General features: G+C 55.3%; 1 protein-coding gene across 4 annotated transcripts in view; it reads left to right on the top strand.

Moving 5' to 3' along the window:
- POU6F1 (POU class 6 homeobox 1) overlaps positions 1–16,155 on the top strand; it is a 33,942-nt gene extending 17,787 nt beyond the window's left edge. Inside the window, exons 2-11 of one of the 4 annotated variants that reach the window (XM_073318978.2) lie at positions 519–615; positions 1,411–1,654; positions 3,820–3,941; positions 4,555–4,780; positions 6,785–7,035; positions 8,169–8,297; positions 8,904–9,122; positions 9,858–9,996; positions 10,799–10,973; positions 12,293–16,155. In XM_073318978.2, the coding sequence (XP_073175079.1) occupies positions 571–615; positions 1,411–1,654; positions 3,820–3,941; positions 4,555–4,780; positions 6,785–7,035; positions 8,169–8,297; positions 8,904–9,122; positions 9,858–9,996; positions 10,799–10,973; positions 12,293–12,638 (1,896 nt within the window). In that variant the 5' untranslated portion in view covers positions 519–570 and the 3' untranslated portion in view covers positions 12,639–16,155. The remainder of the gene's footprint in view (positions 1–518; positions 616–1,410; positions 1,655–3,819; positions 3,942–4,554; positions 4,781–6,784; positions 7,036–8,168; positions 8,298–8,903; positions 9,123–9,857; positions 9,997–10,798; positions 10,974–12,292) is intronic. The other 3 variants (XM_073318979.2, XM_073318981.1, XM_073318980.2) reach the window with 3 other exon arrangements.
- Positions 16,156–16,545: the final 390 nt, after the last annotated feature.

The following is a 16,545-nucleotide window of genomic DNA, read 5'->3' as shown; positions in this document are numbered from 1 at the left end:
CGGTGTGGGTGCTCCGGGACTCAAGCACCCATCGGGGCCACCGATCAACTGTTGGGCGGCTGGTGAGGAAGCGCTCAGGGGAGGACGGGAGACCTCAAGCAGGGGGCAGAGCCGGGCCTCAGGGAGAGGGGCGGAGTGGGGGCGGGGCCTCAGGGTGGAGCCGGGGGGTGGAGCACCTCCCAGCACTTGACCTTCCATTGCCCTGCGTTTGTTGCAGTCAGTGACCCGTCGCAAAGCGGAACTGGTTCGGAAGAGGAGTGTTTTAACACCCGCTTTGCACGGGTGTGAACGGCTCCACAAGGCGTAGTGGTATGGAGAAGCCAGGCTGCCTGTGTCTCGCTCTGACAGCTGCCCCACCGTGCAAAGGGAGGCTGGTCTCGGGACAGTTCCCGTGCGGCTACGGCGTGTGAAACGCAAGGGTGCATGTTGTTTCAACTCTCCCAAGATTTGACCCCATGGCAGTTGTGACACCGGTTTAGTAGCAGACGCTCTTGTGACCATTGTCTTCTTGCTTGCAGTATGTGGAGAGTCTGAGTCCACCCCACTCCGCCCAGCGCGCAGTGACCAATCATGGACGTGCAGCCCCAGGAAGCTTCCCTGACGGTTAACGAGCAAGTACGTTGGTTTCTTTCCACAGGTTTGTGGCAGCTGAGCCTGGCGTCGGGCTTGGGACTATCCTGCCGTTCTAACACTGCGGGCGTGTGCAGGGCCAGATCCTCAGCGGGTGTAAACCAACATTGGCTCCAGAGGCGCGTCACTGATTTACACCCTTTGGGGCTTCGGCCCATTGATTTCAATATAACGGTGCTGATTCACACCAGTTGAGGGGCTGCCCCGTTGAAGTCAGCAGAGCTATGCCAGCTCACACCAGCTGGAGCTGTGGCCCGGTGACTGATGGAGCTACAGCTGATTTACACCAGCTGAGGATCTGGCCTGGCTGTTTGTGACTAACTGGAATGGTGATGAAAAAGTTACAGCTGAGCCTAGTGTAATTAGACGGACAGACAGATAGATATGGGGGTGGCTGGATAGACAGACAGATGTGTATGGGGATAGATAGAGATAGATAGAGGGGGTGCATGGGTTAGATAGATAGAGGGGGTGCATAGATAAACAGATGTGTATGGCGATGGCTGGATAGATAGATTCGATAGATAGATAGAGGGGGTGCATGGGATAGATAGATAGATTAGATATGGGGATAGTTGGATAGACAGATAGATAGACAGATAGATGATGTGTATGGGCATGGATGGATAGACAGACAGCTATATATGGGGATGGATTATGGATGGATGTGTATAGGGATGGATGGATAGATAGATGGATCCAGTCTAGCTCTGCCTTTTGCTGTGGATGGAGAGTGTGAAGCCCAGAGAATCATGCCTTCTTCTTGTTCGTCTCTTTCAGGGTTTGTGCCCGTTGAGATCTTACTTACGCTTTGCTGTCTGCTTCCAGGTCATTGTGATGTCGAGTCATGAGACTATCCGAGTGCTGGAGGTGGGAGTGGATGCCCCACTTCCAGCAGAGGATGATGGGAAAGCTTTGGAACCAACAGCTGGAGAGGTCGCAAGCAGCTGCCCCGTGGAAACAAGTGAACCAGGAAGAGAAGATGTGCAGGCAAACCTAGAGACCACGTGTGGAGGGACAACTGGTACGAGGTCCTCTACACTGTGCTGTTTCACTGTTCCCCCACCCCACACCCATTGATTAGGGCAAATGATTAGGAAAATGCCCAAGACCTAGAAAACCTCCTGAGTCGGCCAAAAGCTCCCCTGAAAAATATACCCCCAATTTCAATTCACTTTCTAATCCAGTCCCCAGCGGTGGGCAGCCCCAGCCACCCTAGCCCCAGCCTGCTTCTCTGAAGAGGAGCAGCCTGCCTGGGCTGGGGGCAAGGGGGAAGGGCAAGCAGGAGGGGGCTTCTGAGAGGAACATGGGCGGGGCCACGCTGGGCTGTTTGGGGAGGCACAGCCTTCCCCAGCCTATGCGACGTGCCGCCCAGGAATACGTGGGATCAATACACGCTGGTTGTGCAGAAGAAAACACTTCTGCATACGATGCTTGCACCTTCCCAGGTTGCTGCCTGGCTCTTTGTGGAGATCCAAATCCAGTCCACCCCTTTGACAGTAACAGCAAGGAACGCTCCTTGATGTAATCCATAAAAAGGGTTAGAGGGAGTCTCTTTTTCTCCATGTGCCATATTCTTTACCATCCAGACCTTAGAGAGGAGGGTGGGCTGCGGCTTCATCTGCCTCCACACTGCAAAATGACAGGAATTGGACCTGAGTCACAGTGGGACCCAAGCAGCGTCTGCGGAGCTGTCGGTGTCCTGAGGGCTTGCCTGCCCCAACTCACACTGATTTGTGTGTGCACACAAGAGGGGCTTGGGCTCAGACCTGAGTCAGAGCTTGGGCTTAGTATGCAGTGTAGACATACCCAAAGCAAACGGCTGAAGCAGTGTAGGGGTGCGGGATTTTTCTTCCCTGCCTGCCCTAGGATGTTCTGGAGTGTTGATATGTGCTGATAAACAGCTTCTGCGTCCCACCCCAGAGGTGGCTGCCTTTCAGTGGTGGGTGAAGTATTCTTGGGTTTCAGTTTGGTAAGTTATGATTTTGGGCACGGCTGCAAAGATAGTGTTGTTATCCTACAATCGTCAGCTCCTTTGGGCAGAAAATGACTTTGGCCTTAGCGTCCAAGGTGGAGGAGAAGGAGGGTGCATGTAATGTAGCTGTGATGCAGTCTTTCTTACCCAGGGGTAGCAATGGGAGGGTGGTGCTCACTAACGCAGTCTGTGCCAAAAAATGTCGGTGCCTTTTCGGAACTCTACTGCCGTCCCAGGTCACAGAATTGCAATGCCTATGTCTGGCCACAAGGTGTCACCTTGCCTCCATGCACGGCTGAGGTGGCCAGACCAGGGTGGTGGTGACCGAGACTCAGAACAGTGGGTATGTTAGGCATTACCAACTGGGAGGCAGGATGGCCTAGTGGATAGAGCGCCGGCATGGGACTCCGAACGCCTGAGTTCCAGTCCCAGTTCTGCCACTGAGCTCCAGAGTGACCGTGGGCAAGTGGTGTCCCTGCTCTGTGCCTCAGTTTCCCCATCTGCAAAATGGGGGGTAAGGATCCTGATCTGCTTTGTAAAATGAAAACACAAGAGCCAGGGGTCACCTGATCTGAAATTAACAGTCAGCCAGTTTACAACAAACAGAAGGAAGCACTTCTTCACACCACTCATAGTCAGCCTGTGAACCGGGGATGTGGTGAATTCCCAAAAGCATAAGTGGGTTATAGGACAGGTCCATCGATGGCTATTAATCAAGGCGGTTGGGGACCCAACCCATGCTCTGGGTGTCCCTAAACCTCTGACTGCCAGGAGCTGGGACTGGATGACAGAATGGATCACTCGATACATTACCTTGTTCTGTTCATTTACTCCGAAGCACCTGGTACTGGCCACTGTTGGAAGACAAGATACTGGGCTAGCTGTTCTGATGTTCAGCTTCTTTTGGGGTAGGGCAAAGGTTCTCAAACTAGGGGTCGGGACCCCTCAGGGGGCCGCGAGCTTATTATATGGGGGGGTTGCGAGCTGTCAGCCTCCACCCCAAACCCCACTTTGCATCCAGCATTCCACTAATTTGCTAAGTGACCTTGGGCAGGTCATTTCCCTCCCCCCCCGTGCCTCAGTTTCCCCATTTGTGAAATAAGGGTAATGATGCAGCTCTGGATATCTGTAGTTGAAAAGCCCTATATAATTGTTATTGTCATTACACTTAAGTGACAGGGTCACTTGACGTTGTGTTATTTCCTCCTCTCAAGGTGAAGTAAAGTCACTGCCTGGAATAGCTCCCGCCAGCGTCTCATCTGTCACCACCTTCAGCCCAGCAACGAGTCAGCCGACCCAAACCCTAACTCCCTTGGCAGTGCAAGCCGCGCCACAGGTAACTACCCGGCAGTTACGCGGATGGGCGTGGGAAGGGAGCAAATGCGGACGGCGAGCAGGGGGAAGAGCGCGGGGTATTTCTCCTGTGTCCTACATGTGGGATTCACACACGCTCTTCCAACGCTCCCCGGCGTGAATTGGTTGTTAATGGTCCCTGAAACAGCGCTGTGTGTTTTGCACAGAGACTTGCCCAGTGGGATAGCACCCGGTGGTGGGGTGGAGTTTGAATGAAACAACCCGCCTAGGCATGGAGTGTAGGTTCTGTGTCCTGATCCATCCCTGGCCACTCCTCCGTATAGCGCCCGCCACAGAAGGCCGTGGCGTTGAGCTGCTGCTGGAAATGATTCTGTAGGGTTGCACTAAGGAAAAAAAAAGTCCCCCTCTGGTGGTGATTTGACAACCAGCCTCCCGGGGGGGCTCCACTCAGCTGGAACCCAGCTGCTAAGACGGGAGCGATCCCATGCCCACACATGGCTCAGGCAGGCTCCCCCTGGCTGGGGCAAAGTGTGCCTTTGGAAAGACCGCGTGCGCTCGCTAACGCGGCTGGTGCTGTCTGGAGTGGCGTTGATTTTTTTTTCCTTTTCTTTTTTAAATCTTGTTTACTTTTGCAGGTCTTGACTCAGGAAAACTTAGCAACAGTTGTGACAGGAGTAATGGTTCCAGCAGGGGCAGTTACTCAACCTCTTCTTATCCCCATCAGTATTGCAGGTCAAGTGGCTGGTCAGCAGGGGCTGGCTGTGTGGACATTTCCTACAGCAACGGTCGCTGCCCTTCCCGGACTGACGGCTGCTTCTCCTACAGGGGGAATTTTCAAACCACCTATAGCCAACTTGCAAGGTAACGGCCACTCCTCTGCCTTAGAGCATCCCTGGTCGTGTCAAATGTCATAGAATACCACGGTTGGAAGGGACCTCAGGAGGTCATCTAGTCCAACCCCTTGCTCAAAGCAGGACAAATCCCCAATTTTTGCCCCAGATCCCAAATGGCCCCCTCAAGGATTGAACTCACAACCCTGGGTTTAGCAGGCCAAAGCTCAAACCACTGAGCTATCCCTGTTCCATGGCTTGTGCTGAGTCAAAGTCCACCTGGCCTGGGAACAGTGTAAAGCTGCAAGCCCCGGGCCTGAATCTGCTGTTCTTTTGCAGGCAAAAGCTCCCATTGGCTCCAGCTGGCTTTGCATGCATAAGGACTGCAGGCTCATGCTGGGCAGGGAAGGTTACACTGATTTCTCTGTGTATGGAAGGAAGCATGGGCCAGTGCTCTTGAGCACAAGGCCAGGATCTGCATTTAAATTCTGAGTCTACTGCTGGGTCGGTGGGGAAGCCATGCTTGCTCTCTGGGTGAAATCCACCGCGCGCAGGGGGCCAGCATGAGGTCTAGGCACCACTTCAGTCCACACGGCTCGTATACCACGTAAGCCAAAAGGCTTCAGCAGTGCCGAGGCCTCATGCTGCCACAGGGGTGAACGGTGCTCTCTTGGTTCATCTGGTGCAGAGCTAGGAGACTAACGCTGACCTGTCTCCTGGTAGAGCCATGTTTAGCTAATGTGTCTAATTGCTTTGAAGCCCCGAAGGGCTGGCTCCCTCACGCTGCCTAATCCTGCAGTTGGTGCTGTGCGTGTTCTCGGCCCAATGGCCAGTTTGGTTCCCTTTACAGAGTTAAGGGTGGATCCAGATTGGACCTTCCAGGCTCTGGGGTTGTTAGACAGACCAGGGTTTTTGATCTTTGCCAGCTCCCTTCCAAAAAGGGGTGCAGGGGGGACGAATCTGCCTCTCAACAAGAAGCTGCTCCTAAATGATGGTCTGGCGGAGAAGGCAGCAGATGGGGACTCTGCGGAACTGGGTTCACATCCTGGTTCACTCATGGATTTCCTGTGCCTTGGTCCCCCGAACTGTAACATGGGGATAATACCGCTGTCTTCCCTCACAGGGAGTTGTGTGGGTCAGTGTGTTACAGATTGTGAGATGCTCTGACACTAGGCTGTTGAGGGCCATCTGGATGTCTGGACAGGCAGCACAGAGAGAGGGGAGGGTGGCGTGGATCGTACCCAAGCCATATGCCAGTTTTGTTGGCCTTCTAGTCGTTAGAGATTTTTTTTTCCCCTTGTGTTGTGATGGCTGTGGATGGAACTCAGGTGCCCTGCACTCCTGGATATCCGTGCAAGCCCTGCCCATGGTCACGCACAGGCCTCGATACAAGAACTGACTTGTGATATACCTAGAGCATTGGGCTGGGACTCAGGACTCCTTGGTTCTTTTCCTAGCTCGGCCGCTGGCTTTCTGGATGACCATGGGCATGTCACGTCACTGCCCTGTGCCTCAGTTTCCCCATCTGTAAAATGGGGGCGTGATGATCCTGGCCTCCTTTGGGAAATGCTTTGAGACCTACAGTTACAAAGCGCTAGGGATGTTTCCCAGCTTCTCTCTGCAGCCGCGGGGGCTAGAATCATACGTCCAGTTTCTTAGACGAAAGCTGAGATTCTTCCGTAGTTCCGTGACCCCAAGAGCTGGGGCTCCATGGGGTGAATACCCTAAATCATGAGACGGGTGATAAAGCCACCAGAATTGGCAACTGGTCTTCTGCCAGCCCGCCCTGTCCTGGATTCCATGCACCCTTCTCCTTTGTCCACTTCGAGTGCCAGGCATCCAAAGGACGGAACAGAGGCCAGGGCTGGTGGGTGGATAAGAAGGGCTCGCGCGGGACCGGTGGGGGCTCAGTTTAAAGGCTCTGCATGAGGCTATGTATTACGATGATGATTTGTTGCAGGGACGGGCAGTGGGGGTGCAAAGAGAGAGGCATATTACGGCTATTCAGTGTCCCCTGTGTCTGCTCTGCTTTCAGCTGCTGCGGTGCTGAACACGGCAGTGCCAACCCCCGTGCAGCCTGCCCAGCCACTGCAGGCTCCGCAGACGGTCCAGCCGCGGCCCTCCATCCAAACGCAGGCCGTGTTCCAGCCGCAGCCCTCGCTCCAGAGCCCACCGGCCATCCTGCCCCAGCCCGCTGCCGCCCCACCGCCACCCGCGGGAAAGCCGTTGGAGACGCAGACGCAAATCACAGTCCAGCCTGCGGGATTTGCCTTTAACCCTGGCATAGTAAGGAGCTGGTGTGACGCTCCAGAGAACCTCTGGGAGCCGAGCTGTCTGTCCTGCGTGGTCAGGAATCCCTGCCGGCTGGCCTGACGTCGGGCATTCTTTATTGACGGAGCAGCTCACAAAGGGGCCTGATTCTGGCCCCTTGCGTCATCATTTATACCTGCCCAGAACAGGAGGCAGTGTTGCCTAGTGGATAGAACAGTGGACTGGGAGGGAGGAGAGCTGTGTTCCATTCCTGGCTCTGCCACTGACCTGCTGGAGGACCTTGGGCAAGTCGTTTTGCCACTCTGTGCCTCAGTTTCCCCATCTATAAAAGTGGGGCTGATGATACCCCCTTTGTAAAGCACTCTGAGAGCTACTGGTGGTATGAGCCAGGTGTTGTTATTAATCATTCTGACGAGGATTTTTCCCATGCGGGTCGGGAGAAAGGACACGGGCTCTGGTAGGGGAGCAGCTGCTGGGCTGGGCCGGCTGCCGTCACTGACGGAGCAGAGGCAGGCTGGATGGTGAGACCTCCTTGAAGGATGGTACCTGGAAGAGGAAGGATGGTCTAGTGGTTATGGTGCTAGCCTGGGACTTTGCAGGCCTGGGTTCAATTCCTTGCTGGCTCCCAGGCTTCCTGCCTGACTGTGGCTAAGTCCTTGAGGGCACAAATGAAGCGGTGACAACTAGCTTTGATCTAGCTAGCACAGTAATAGTGACGATGAGGCCGCGTGGCCTAACTGCCGAAGTACAAGCCCGCCGGGAACGCTGGGTACAAATTCAGGTCGCTTGCCAGCCCCAGACTCTGTCCTGCTGCTACGGTTACCCGGGCTAGCTAGCTTAAAGCTAGCCAGGGGTATGCCTCCTTGCGCTACAATTACATCTTCGTTTGTGGTCTCTGGTCTCTCTGCACCTCAGTGCCCCATCTGTAAAGTGAGGATAGTAGCACTGCCCTGCCCCCCAGGGGTTTGTGAAGATGAGCACAATAAAGATTGTGAAGTGTCGAGATACTTCCATAATGGGGGCCAGATAAGTACCTAAGGCAGCTAGACCATTCCTCCCTCTAAGAGGGAGCCAGAGTGGGGTTTCCCCACTGAACGAGGCATGGCTGAGTGCGTGTGTTTAACCTCCGACTCCTGTTTTCTCTACAGATCAGTGCGGCTTCTCTCGGCGGGCAAACCCAGCTCCTCAGCTCGCTGGCCGCCGCCCCGGTGATCGCGAACACCATTCCCAGCGTCCAAGGGATAACGAGTCAGATCCTGACCAATGCCCAGGGACAGGTATGTGGGGACGGGCTCCAGAAGACAACAGGAGGATAACCTTCCCTTGCCACTCGTAAAGCCTTCCTATGGGCACCCTCTCCCTTCCCGAGAGCTGTCACTCAGGATAGAGTTAGTCACAGAGTTCAAGGCCAGAAGGGACCACCAGATCAGCTGGTCTGACCTCTTGTGCATCACAGACCACCCAGCACCCGCACGCTCAACCAGAATTAGATCCACATGTGGCAGCCCACAGGTGACCCAACTGTGCCACCAGTGCCCAGGGCCCATGCGGTGGCGGGGAACCGATTAAGTGAGGTATGCCCAGATGATCCTAGGAAGTGACCGGGCCCCGTGCTGCAGAGGAAGGTGAAATCAAGGTCACCTGGGGGAAATTTCTTCCCGACCCCTCATATGGCCATCAGTTAGACCCTGAGCGTGTGAGCATGAACCAGCCAGCCAAGCCCTTGAAAGAGAAATTCTCAGCACCACCCCAGAGCACTGGCCCACCCCATCCAGTGTCACGTATCCAGCCTCGGGAGGTGGGGACTCCATCCTGCAGGACGGGAGGTGGGGAAGAGTATTGGTGTGCCACGCACCCAGCTTCTGTTCTTGTCTCCTCTGCAGGTCATTGGGACGCTGCCCTGGGTGGTGAACCCGGCTGGGATCACAACGGCCAGCGCCACCCCAGCTGTTTTGCCAGCCCAGAACCTGCAGGTGCAGGCGGTGACCCCGCAGCTGCTGCTGAACGCCCAAGGGCAAGTCATTGCTACATTAGCCAGCAGCGCCCTTCAGACGGCGGCCATCAGGAAACCCAGCGCCCCAGAGTCCCCAGCAAAGAACGAGGTGAGTTCCGAACGGCGGGTGACGGCTGTCTAACAGGCACCTTCTCGGAGAGCCAGCCAACTGGTGTCTGTGGCTGGCCAGCAGCTCCCAGAAGCCTGGGGAGGTTGGTGACTTGGGCACTGGCCCTTTACAGATCCACGTACTGTGCATTAAACAACGTGTTGAAGCCTCCGCCAGGACCTAGCACCCTGCTGAATTCTCCAGTGCCTCGTTAGGATGTTCAGAGCCTGAGCCTGACCTCTCCCCTTGGAAGGAGTCGAGGTGGCAGCTCCATCCAGAGGTCGCCCCAAGGGGGCAGCTCCCAGATCCAATGCCAGAGGTCACTGTTTAGGACACCAATTAGCCAGGTCAGGCGGCCCTGGCATGTTGGAATTGAAGAGACATCTGCTTTGGCTGCAGTTCACTTGTGCAGATTGCCTGTCTACGGGCCAGATTCTGTCCTGCAGCCAAGCTCCATTCAGCCCAGGGGAAGACCGGAGATCCAGTCTGTGCCAGCCGTGACCCTGGCATGAGTTAGAATAGCATGGGGGCAGCTTTACATGCGCCACCAATGCATGGGCCATATGCCAACGGGGAATCAGCGTAGCAGAGCTGTGCTCTGCCCCCTATGCGAAGGCAGGGTGGGTGGCCAGGGCTTTACCGCAGCAGAGAGCTTGCCACAACACTCTCCATCCGTCTGGACTATATGCACTTATATGGCCCTCGTCTGAGCCTTGTTTTTTGCTGTGTTACCAGATTCAGCCAATCCAGCCTGCCCCTGCTCTGCCCCAGCCAGCTGTGGTCATCGCAAACCCAGCCCCTGCTGCTAAGCCCTCTTCCGTGCCTGTTCCCATCACTTGCTCGGAGACCCCGACAGTGAGCCAACTCGTTTCCAGTAAGCACCTCTCGGGGTCCTGTCCATTTCATGCTGGTTGCCGGGGGGGAGGGCAGGCAGCTTGCACTCCCTTCGCAGGAATTGGAGAGTGTGTGATGTGACCCCTGAGGTTTATCCCTTCCCGGTGATTGTAGGAGAGGAAGCAGGTTCTAATGGTGAGAGTACAGGACACGGAGTCAGTGTTGTGCGCACACACGCTGGGTTGTTATTGTAGGGTCGCTGGCGTGCTGGGTGAAACTTCCGATTTGTTTATAAAACAAAGCAAAGCGGAAGCATTTATTTTTGGTGGGGAGGAAAAAGCCTTTAAAGAGCGAATCAGACGTTGCGAAGCAGTGCAATGTTAGTATTGTTATTTCTGTAGCGACGCCAGTGCCCTGCATCAGGCAGATCCCAGCCCCGACGAGCTGCTGCACGAGACACAAAGCACTCTGGAACGAGTCAAGTCGCATGTTGGACTTGCTTCCCCTAGCATGGCAGTATGGCCCTGCGGATGTGGTGCTGGTCTGAGCCTTGGGAGACCTGGGTTCTCTTTTAGCCTCCTCTGTGCAAGTCACTTCCCCTCTTTCTGCCTCAGTTTCCCCTTCCACTGCTTGTCTATTTAGACTGTAAGCACCCTGGGGCAGAGACTGTCCGTCAGCCCAGTGGGGCCCTAACCATAGGGTGAGGCTACCAGAATGCCGCCAGTCATGGATAGTGTCTGCTCCCACTTTGAGATCTCCCTGGAGGAGAGAGGAGATGGACTGTGGCTGGAGGTGATGATACAGCACTGCGCTTCATAACGGTATTCCCCTCCCTACCCCAGAGCCTCAAACTCCGAATACGGCCATCGAGGAGGATGGAATCAACCTAGAGGAGATTCGGGAGTTTGCCAAGAACTTTAAGATCCGACGTCTGTCTCTGGGGCTGACGCAGACGCAGGTGGGTCAAGCTTTGACGGCTACGGAAGGACCTGCCTACAGCCAGTCTGCCATCTGCAGGTAGGCGGCTGTGTTCGGTGCCGGCCCTGTTATGGGGCTCAGGTGTTTGGGGCGGACACTGGCTAGGACGCCGCTCGGCTGTGTAGCGTTTAGGTGACTCCCTCCCCTGAAAAAGCAAAGAGGAAACTGAGTCAGCCGAAAGGAGAGAAAGCGTTTCTGAACCCACTGACTTCACTGGGAGAATCCCCTGAGCCAGGACAGCAGCACCCGGCCCTGCCCACCCCAAAACCGGTGTTCATAACACTCTCCTTTCAGCCAAGCACTAATGCCCCCAATAGAGAGGGGAACTAGGCACAGATGGAGTGACTTGTATAGGTCGCCCAAAGCCAGATATAGAACCCAGGAGTCCTGACTCCCGGGCCCCTCTGCCTGCTCTAACCACTATACCCCGCTCCTCTCCCAGGGCTGGGAACAGAACCCAAGAGTTCTGTCTCTCAGTAATCTGTACACCCCAGGCCCCATCCAAAGCTATGAATAGAATCCAGGCAGCCTGACTCCCACTCCTTTACCAGTCCTGGCAAATTAACTCAGGATTCACGACTCCCACTCCCCCTCTAACCTTTAGATCACACCAGGGATGCTGGGCTGGGGGGGAGGGGGCGCCATGGCCCCCTGCTTTTTTCCAGCCATAAGGGCAAGCGACACAGGGAAGAGGGGGCAGAGAGGAGTGGGGGGGGGGTCTTGGGAGAAGAGGCAATGTGGGAGCAGGGCCTCGGGAAGGGGTGGCGCAAGGGATGGGATTCGGGGAGAAGGGGCGGGGTGGGGCCTCGGGGGAAGGGCGGGGTGAAGGCGGGGGATCAGGGAGAAGGGGCAGGGGCATCGGGCAAGGGGCATGGCGTCAGGGGGAAGGGGCGGTTTTGGGGCGTGGCCTCAGGGGGAAGGGGCGGCTAAGGGATAGGGCCACGGTTTGGGTGTCAGTGACCCCACCCCTTCGCAGAGCTGGCAATAGAACCCCGGAGTCCCGAGTCCCCATCCCCACTGCTGTGACCACTCTCCACCCAGAACTGGGGAAAGAGCCCAGGAGTCCAGTCTCCCAGCGCCCTGCTTTGGCCCCTCTTTGTGGGCAGACCTAGATTCCTGAGGATCCCCCAGAACCATGCGTCCATGCCTGCATCCCGTTTCAGAGTCCTCCTTTCTCACTAGCCTCCGTTGTCGTGTTTGTTACCGTACCACCGGCACGTGACCACATAACCGGCTTGATCTTACGCCCCTTCCACCCCCCCCCAGAGTTTGGTCACTGCTGCTTCTGTCTGTGCCAGACCCCTGGCGCAGGGCGGGACCCTCACGCCTTCTCTCCCTCCCCGCCGCCCTGCCTGCAGGTTTGAGAAGCTGGACATCACCCCCAAGAGCGCCCAGAAGCTGAAGCCCGTGCTGGAGAAGTGGCTGAGCGAGGCCGAGCTGCGGAACCAGGAAGGGCAGCAGAACCTGATGGAGTTTGTGGGCGGCGAGCCCTCCAAGAAACGCAAGCGCCGCACCTCCTTCACGCCCCAGGCCATCGAGGCCCTCAACGCCTACTTCGAGAAGAACGCCCTGCCCACCGGCCAGGAGATCACCGAGATCGCCAAGGAGCTCAACTACGACCGCGAGGTCGTCCGGGTCTGGTTCTGCAACCGCCGACAGACACTCAAAAACACTAGCAAACTCAACGTCTTTCAGATCCCCTAGGGGGGCAGGTGGGAGGAGAGAACCCTGCCCGGCTCAGCCCGGCCACCCCCAGGATCCTGCCGTGAGCACTTTGTGACTAACTGTTCCCTAGGCCTTGCCCCTGCCCACCTCCTCCCCCAGCCCCACTAGCCCAGCTTCGCTGACTGCAGCCGGGCATTATTTCCCCCCCGCCGTATGCATATATCCGTGCCCTTCATCCTCACAGGATCTGACCATGTACACGTCGGCCATCACACGCCTAGCTCCTTCCTTCTCTTGCTCCTGAGTGTAACATGTAGTGAGTGCTAGAGCTGCTCATGTGAGTGTCCCCAGCCCCCCTCTGCCCCCAGGGGCAGAAGTGGGGCAGGGCACAGGGAGTGCTGTGATCCGTGCATTTCTGTGTCACACAAATATGTCAGCCACACGAACGACTTTCTTCTTTTCTAGAATTTCCTGTTTCTCCAAGGTAGCATCAGGGCCTGCCAGGAGGCCGGTTGGGTCCGGGAACAGGCAGATGTGAAGCCTGCTTCATTTCAGTCCCTTTTTATTTCAGAACCCTGGCTGTCCCGTGTGAGACACAAGCTCTTGGTATCTAACGGTATCTAGGCAGAGTAGCTTAATTTATATCCCCTTCCCTATGAGTACAAAGCACTATCCATCAAAAGACTTTAAAAGGAAGTTTCTGCATATGATTAGCTGCTAGGGCTTGGGATCACGTGTAAAGAGCCAGTAGGTAGCTCTCTTACTAACCTCATTTGCCAGAGGAGAACCGGCCACCTGCGTCCTGGCATCTCCCCTGCCACCCTTGGGAAACGGAAGGTTCAATTGCACTAAATGGGATTGTTTCTAGAGGAAGAAATGGACAGAACCAGCCGGGCCAGGCAGCTTCTTCACCAAAGTGAGGCCTCTGAAGGTGGACAGGGTGTGAGCCCTTTCATTTGCTCCATCCTCTTTCGTTTTTCGCATTGGCTCCTGTTGAAGTCAAGCGTTACACCTTCCCCTGCTAGGGCTCGAGCCTGGGGATCTAAAGCATGGGCCTCTGTTAGCTGGGAGGCACAAACCACTCTAAGTGGTCTCACCAGGAGAGGGGGACCAAAGAGCCATGCCGTGGAGCCGGGGCTCTACAGGGTACATTTACCTTCCTCCTGCAGGGTTCTACGCTTACCTTTTGAGCGTGGCTTTTCTGAAGGGGGTAATCTGGAAAACGAAAGGACGGGCCGACTCTTGCTAAGTGCTGGAAGGGGGATGGGGAAGTGGCAGCAGCTGTAAGAGAAGAGACCATCAGCTGATTGTCTTGTCGACTTGCCAAGTGAAGGGGGGGCCGACTCCAAGCCATCAGCGCCACAGCACTTTCCCTGTGGGAAAGTGGCCAGGCAAAGGACTGAGACTCTTTACAATGGAGACGAACCAGGCCCGGGGTGTGTGTGTGGAAGGAACAGCCTTCAGCTTTGAACTACAAAGTCCCTCCTTGTGCGGCTCAACAATCAGGAGACGCTCTCCAGGGGGCGTCAATGCCTTCTTTAACCAGCAGCCTTTTAGAGCGCGTCGGATGTCGCCTGAACGTGTCGTCCCCTGCCACCGCCTGTGTGGCGTCATGGCAAAGCGCGCCAGAGCCCAGCTCTCAGGCTGGATGCAGGCAGGTGGGATCCGTCCCGAGATCTCTCCCAGGTGCCCTCTTTCTAAGCTGGGTTCAGTGCAAAAGGGGAATAAGTGGAGAAAGCTGTGTGTATTAGGGTCCTTCAGGGAGGGTGGGGCCAGCCTGTTCCTGTCTGTATATGCACTGTGTGTCTTTAACATAAGAAGGGAATGGGAGGTGTGTTTTGATGTCATGTGAAAGCCAAAATATATATATCTATATACAAATGATTTCACAATATCCCTTAACTGTAAACCCAGGAAAAGGTCCTATTTGGTACTGCCTCTTCTGCTTATCTTAAAGAGACAGTGCTGGTTGCCTCGGGCCTAAGCATTTAAAAAAACCAAACCAAACCAAGGTCTAAATTTCAGTCCCAAAGCAGATCATCAGAAAGTAGCTTCTGCTGCTAAGTGGAGTGGGAGGTTCTGTTTGCCTGCATGGTAATGAGAGGTGGTATCAGATCCTGGCACAATTTCATCTGCAGCCAGGGGCCCACCTACGGGCTAGAAAAGCGTCAGGTAGCCCATTAGGATGAGAATCTGGTTTCGGTGTCAGCTGGCCCTATGCTTTATGGGAGCTTCCAGTGTCCCACAAAGTTCTCTTTATCCCAGGAGATATAGGATGGTTATGGGTCTGACATCCTGATCTCCAGGACACATCCCAGAGGCTAGTCGTTATTCCTAGAGGAATCTCAAAAGAGTCTGTGTCCTAGTTCATCGCCCACCTTCCGAATGGCAGCAGGAGTGAGCTTTCTGCTCCGGAAGGGTGGCGCTGGGGGTTCAGCGTAACTCGCTGCCAGGCAAAATGTTTATACGTCACGTTGATTTGGGGACAGCCGACCTGGGCGGGATGGGGGTCAGTTGAGGGTCTTGCTGAACTCAAAAGCTGCTTCGGTTTTACCGGGCAAAGACGGCGTTCCACAGATCTGCCTGCAGGCTGAATGGAGCGCGAGTGTCACCAGCCCAGGACCATGAGACTCAGCCGGGAGAGGAGGAACAGGGGAAAGACTAAGCAGATTAATTTGGAAGCAGCTGCTGCCCCCACAAGCAGACTTCAGTCCCAGCATCAGCAGGGCGATTCTGCTGTGCAGTAGAATTTCTTGGCACCTTCCCCTTCCAATCAGGCTTTCGCTAGCATGTTTGGGTGGTCCCCTGCCCTGAGTTGATGCTGCTGTTCCCAAGATGCTACAAGCAAAGCTAGCCATTCCGTTGGCTGCCTGGTGTGGGGGTGATACCAATGCCACACTGGCATTGCTGATTCCCCAAACCTCTGCCCCGTTCAGAGCAGAACGGGGTGCTCGAGGGGCGCATCTGAATCTGTCCAAAGAAGGTTTCTTAGAGGGAGGGTTGTGATTTTTTGTTTTTCAGGAAGTACCTTTCCGGATCTGCTGTCCCTCCACCTCCGTTTGGAATAGCTAGGGCAGGGTTGGCAGGCAAATTCCTCCCTAATAAAGGTGATCCATCTCCCTCTTTCCCTGCCCTGAGAGATGAGTGTTTCAGTGATTTCCAGACACAGCCAGAGTGGTGGGCAGGACTGGGAGCAAAAGCGATTTCATTATCATCCTTGTAGCAGGAGGTGGTTTAAATGCCGCCGCCCCGGGTCAATCAGAACCCAGCATGCTATCACCAGTCCTGTGTCTCCAGCTTCCAATCTCCAGGGCTCCCCGCACTAAGCCAGTCCTCATTGGGCGGGCCATTCCCCTTTGCCTCAGTTAACACCACTGCCTAGTTTCAAGAGAAGCTGGTGGATTTCACAGAGTGCCGTGTGAGGTGGTGTAAGTTGTACAAGGAGGGAGGGACAGGCTCCATGCGGGTGGGGAGCCGGTCTGGGGTCTGGCTGTCTTGCTCCGTTAGACTGATGCACTTGATGTAGTTGTGTGAAATAAACAGTATTTTTTCTTTTTCTTTTTTCACTTTCTTTTGTAAAAACGTGTTGTGTGGCTCCCGGACGGTTTATTTATTTGCAATCTCAGGGGAGGAGAAGGGGCATGCGAGGGCGGTCCAGGTGAGGACTGCATGGAGCAACTTCCAGCCATGCTGAGCTTCTTCTGCATCTGCCAGGGTGAGGTAATTGGTTCCTACCTGCTCGGTCCAGGCTGTGATGCCCAGCTCACTGCAACTCCTACCACCTGGGATAGCAGAAGTCAATTCCCAGTTCAGCCAGCTAGTTGGTCAAGAAACCCATGAATGCTGAGTGAGTCCTCAGTCAACTTATGGAGCCAATCTCCATTCTGTCCTCTAACCACAGGCATAACTCTTCAAGGAGTTAGGGTATGTCTACACTATGAAATTA

Source organism: Lepidochelys kempii, chromosome 20 (assembly GCF_965140285.1).
Source record: "Lepidochelys kempii isolate rLepKem1 chromosome 20, rLepKem1.hap1, whole genome shotgun sequence".
Taxonomy (NCBI): domain Eukaryota; kingdom Metazoa; phylum Chordata; order Testudines; family Cheloniidae; genus Lepidochelys; species Lepidochelys kempii.
This window is presented reverse-complemented; position numbering and strand designations above follow the sequence as displayed.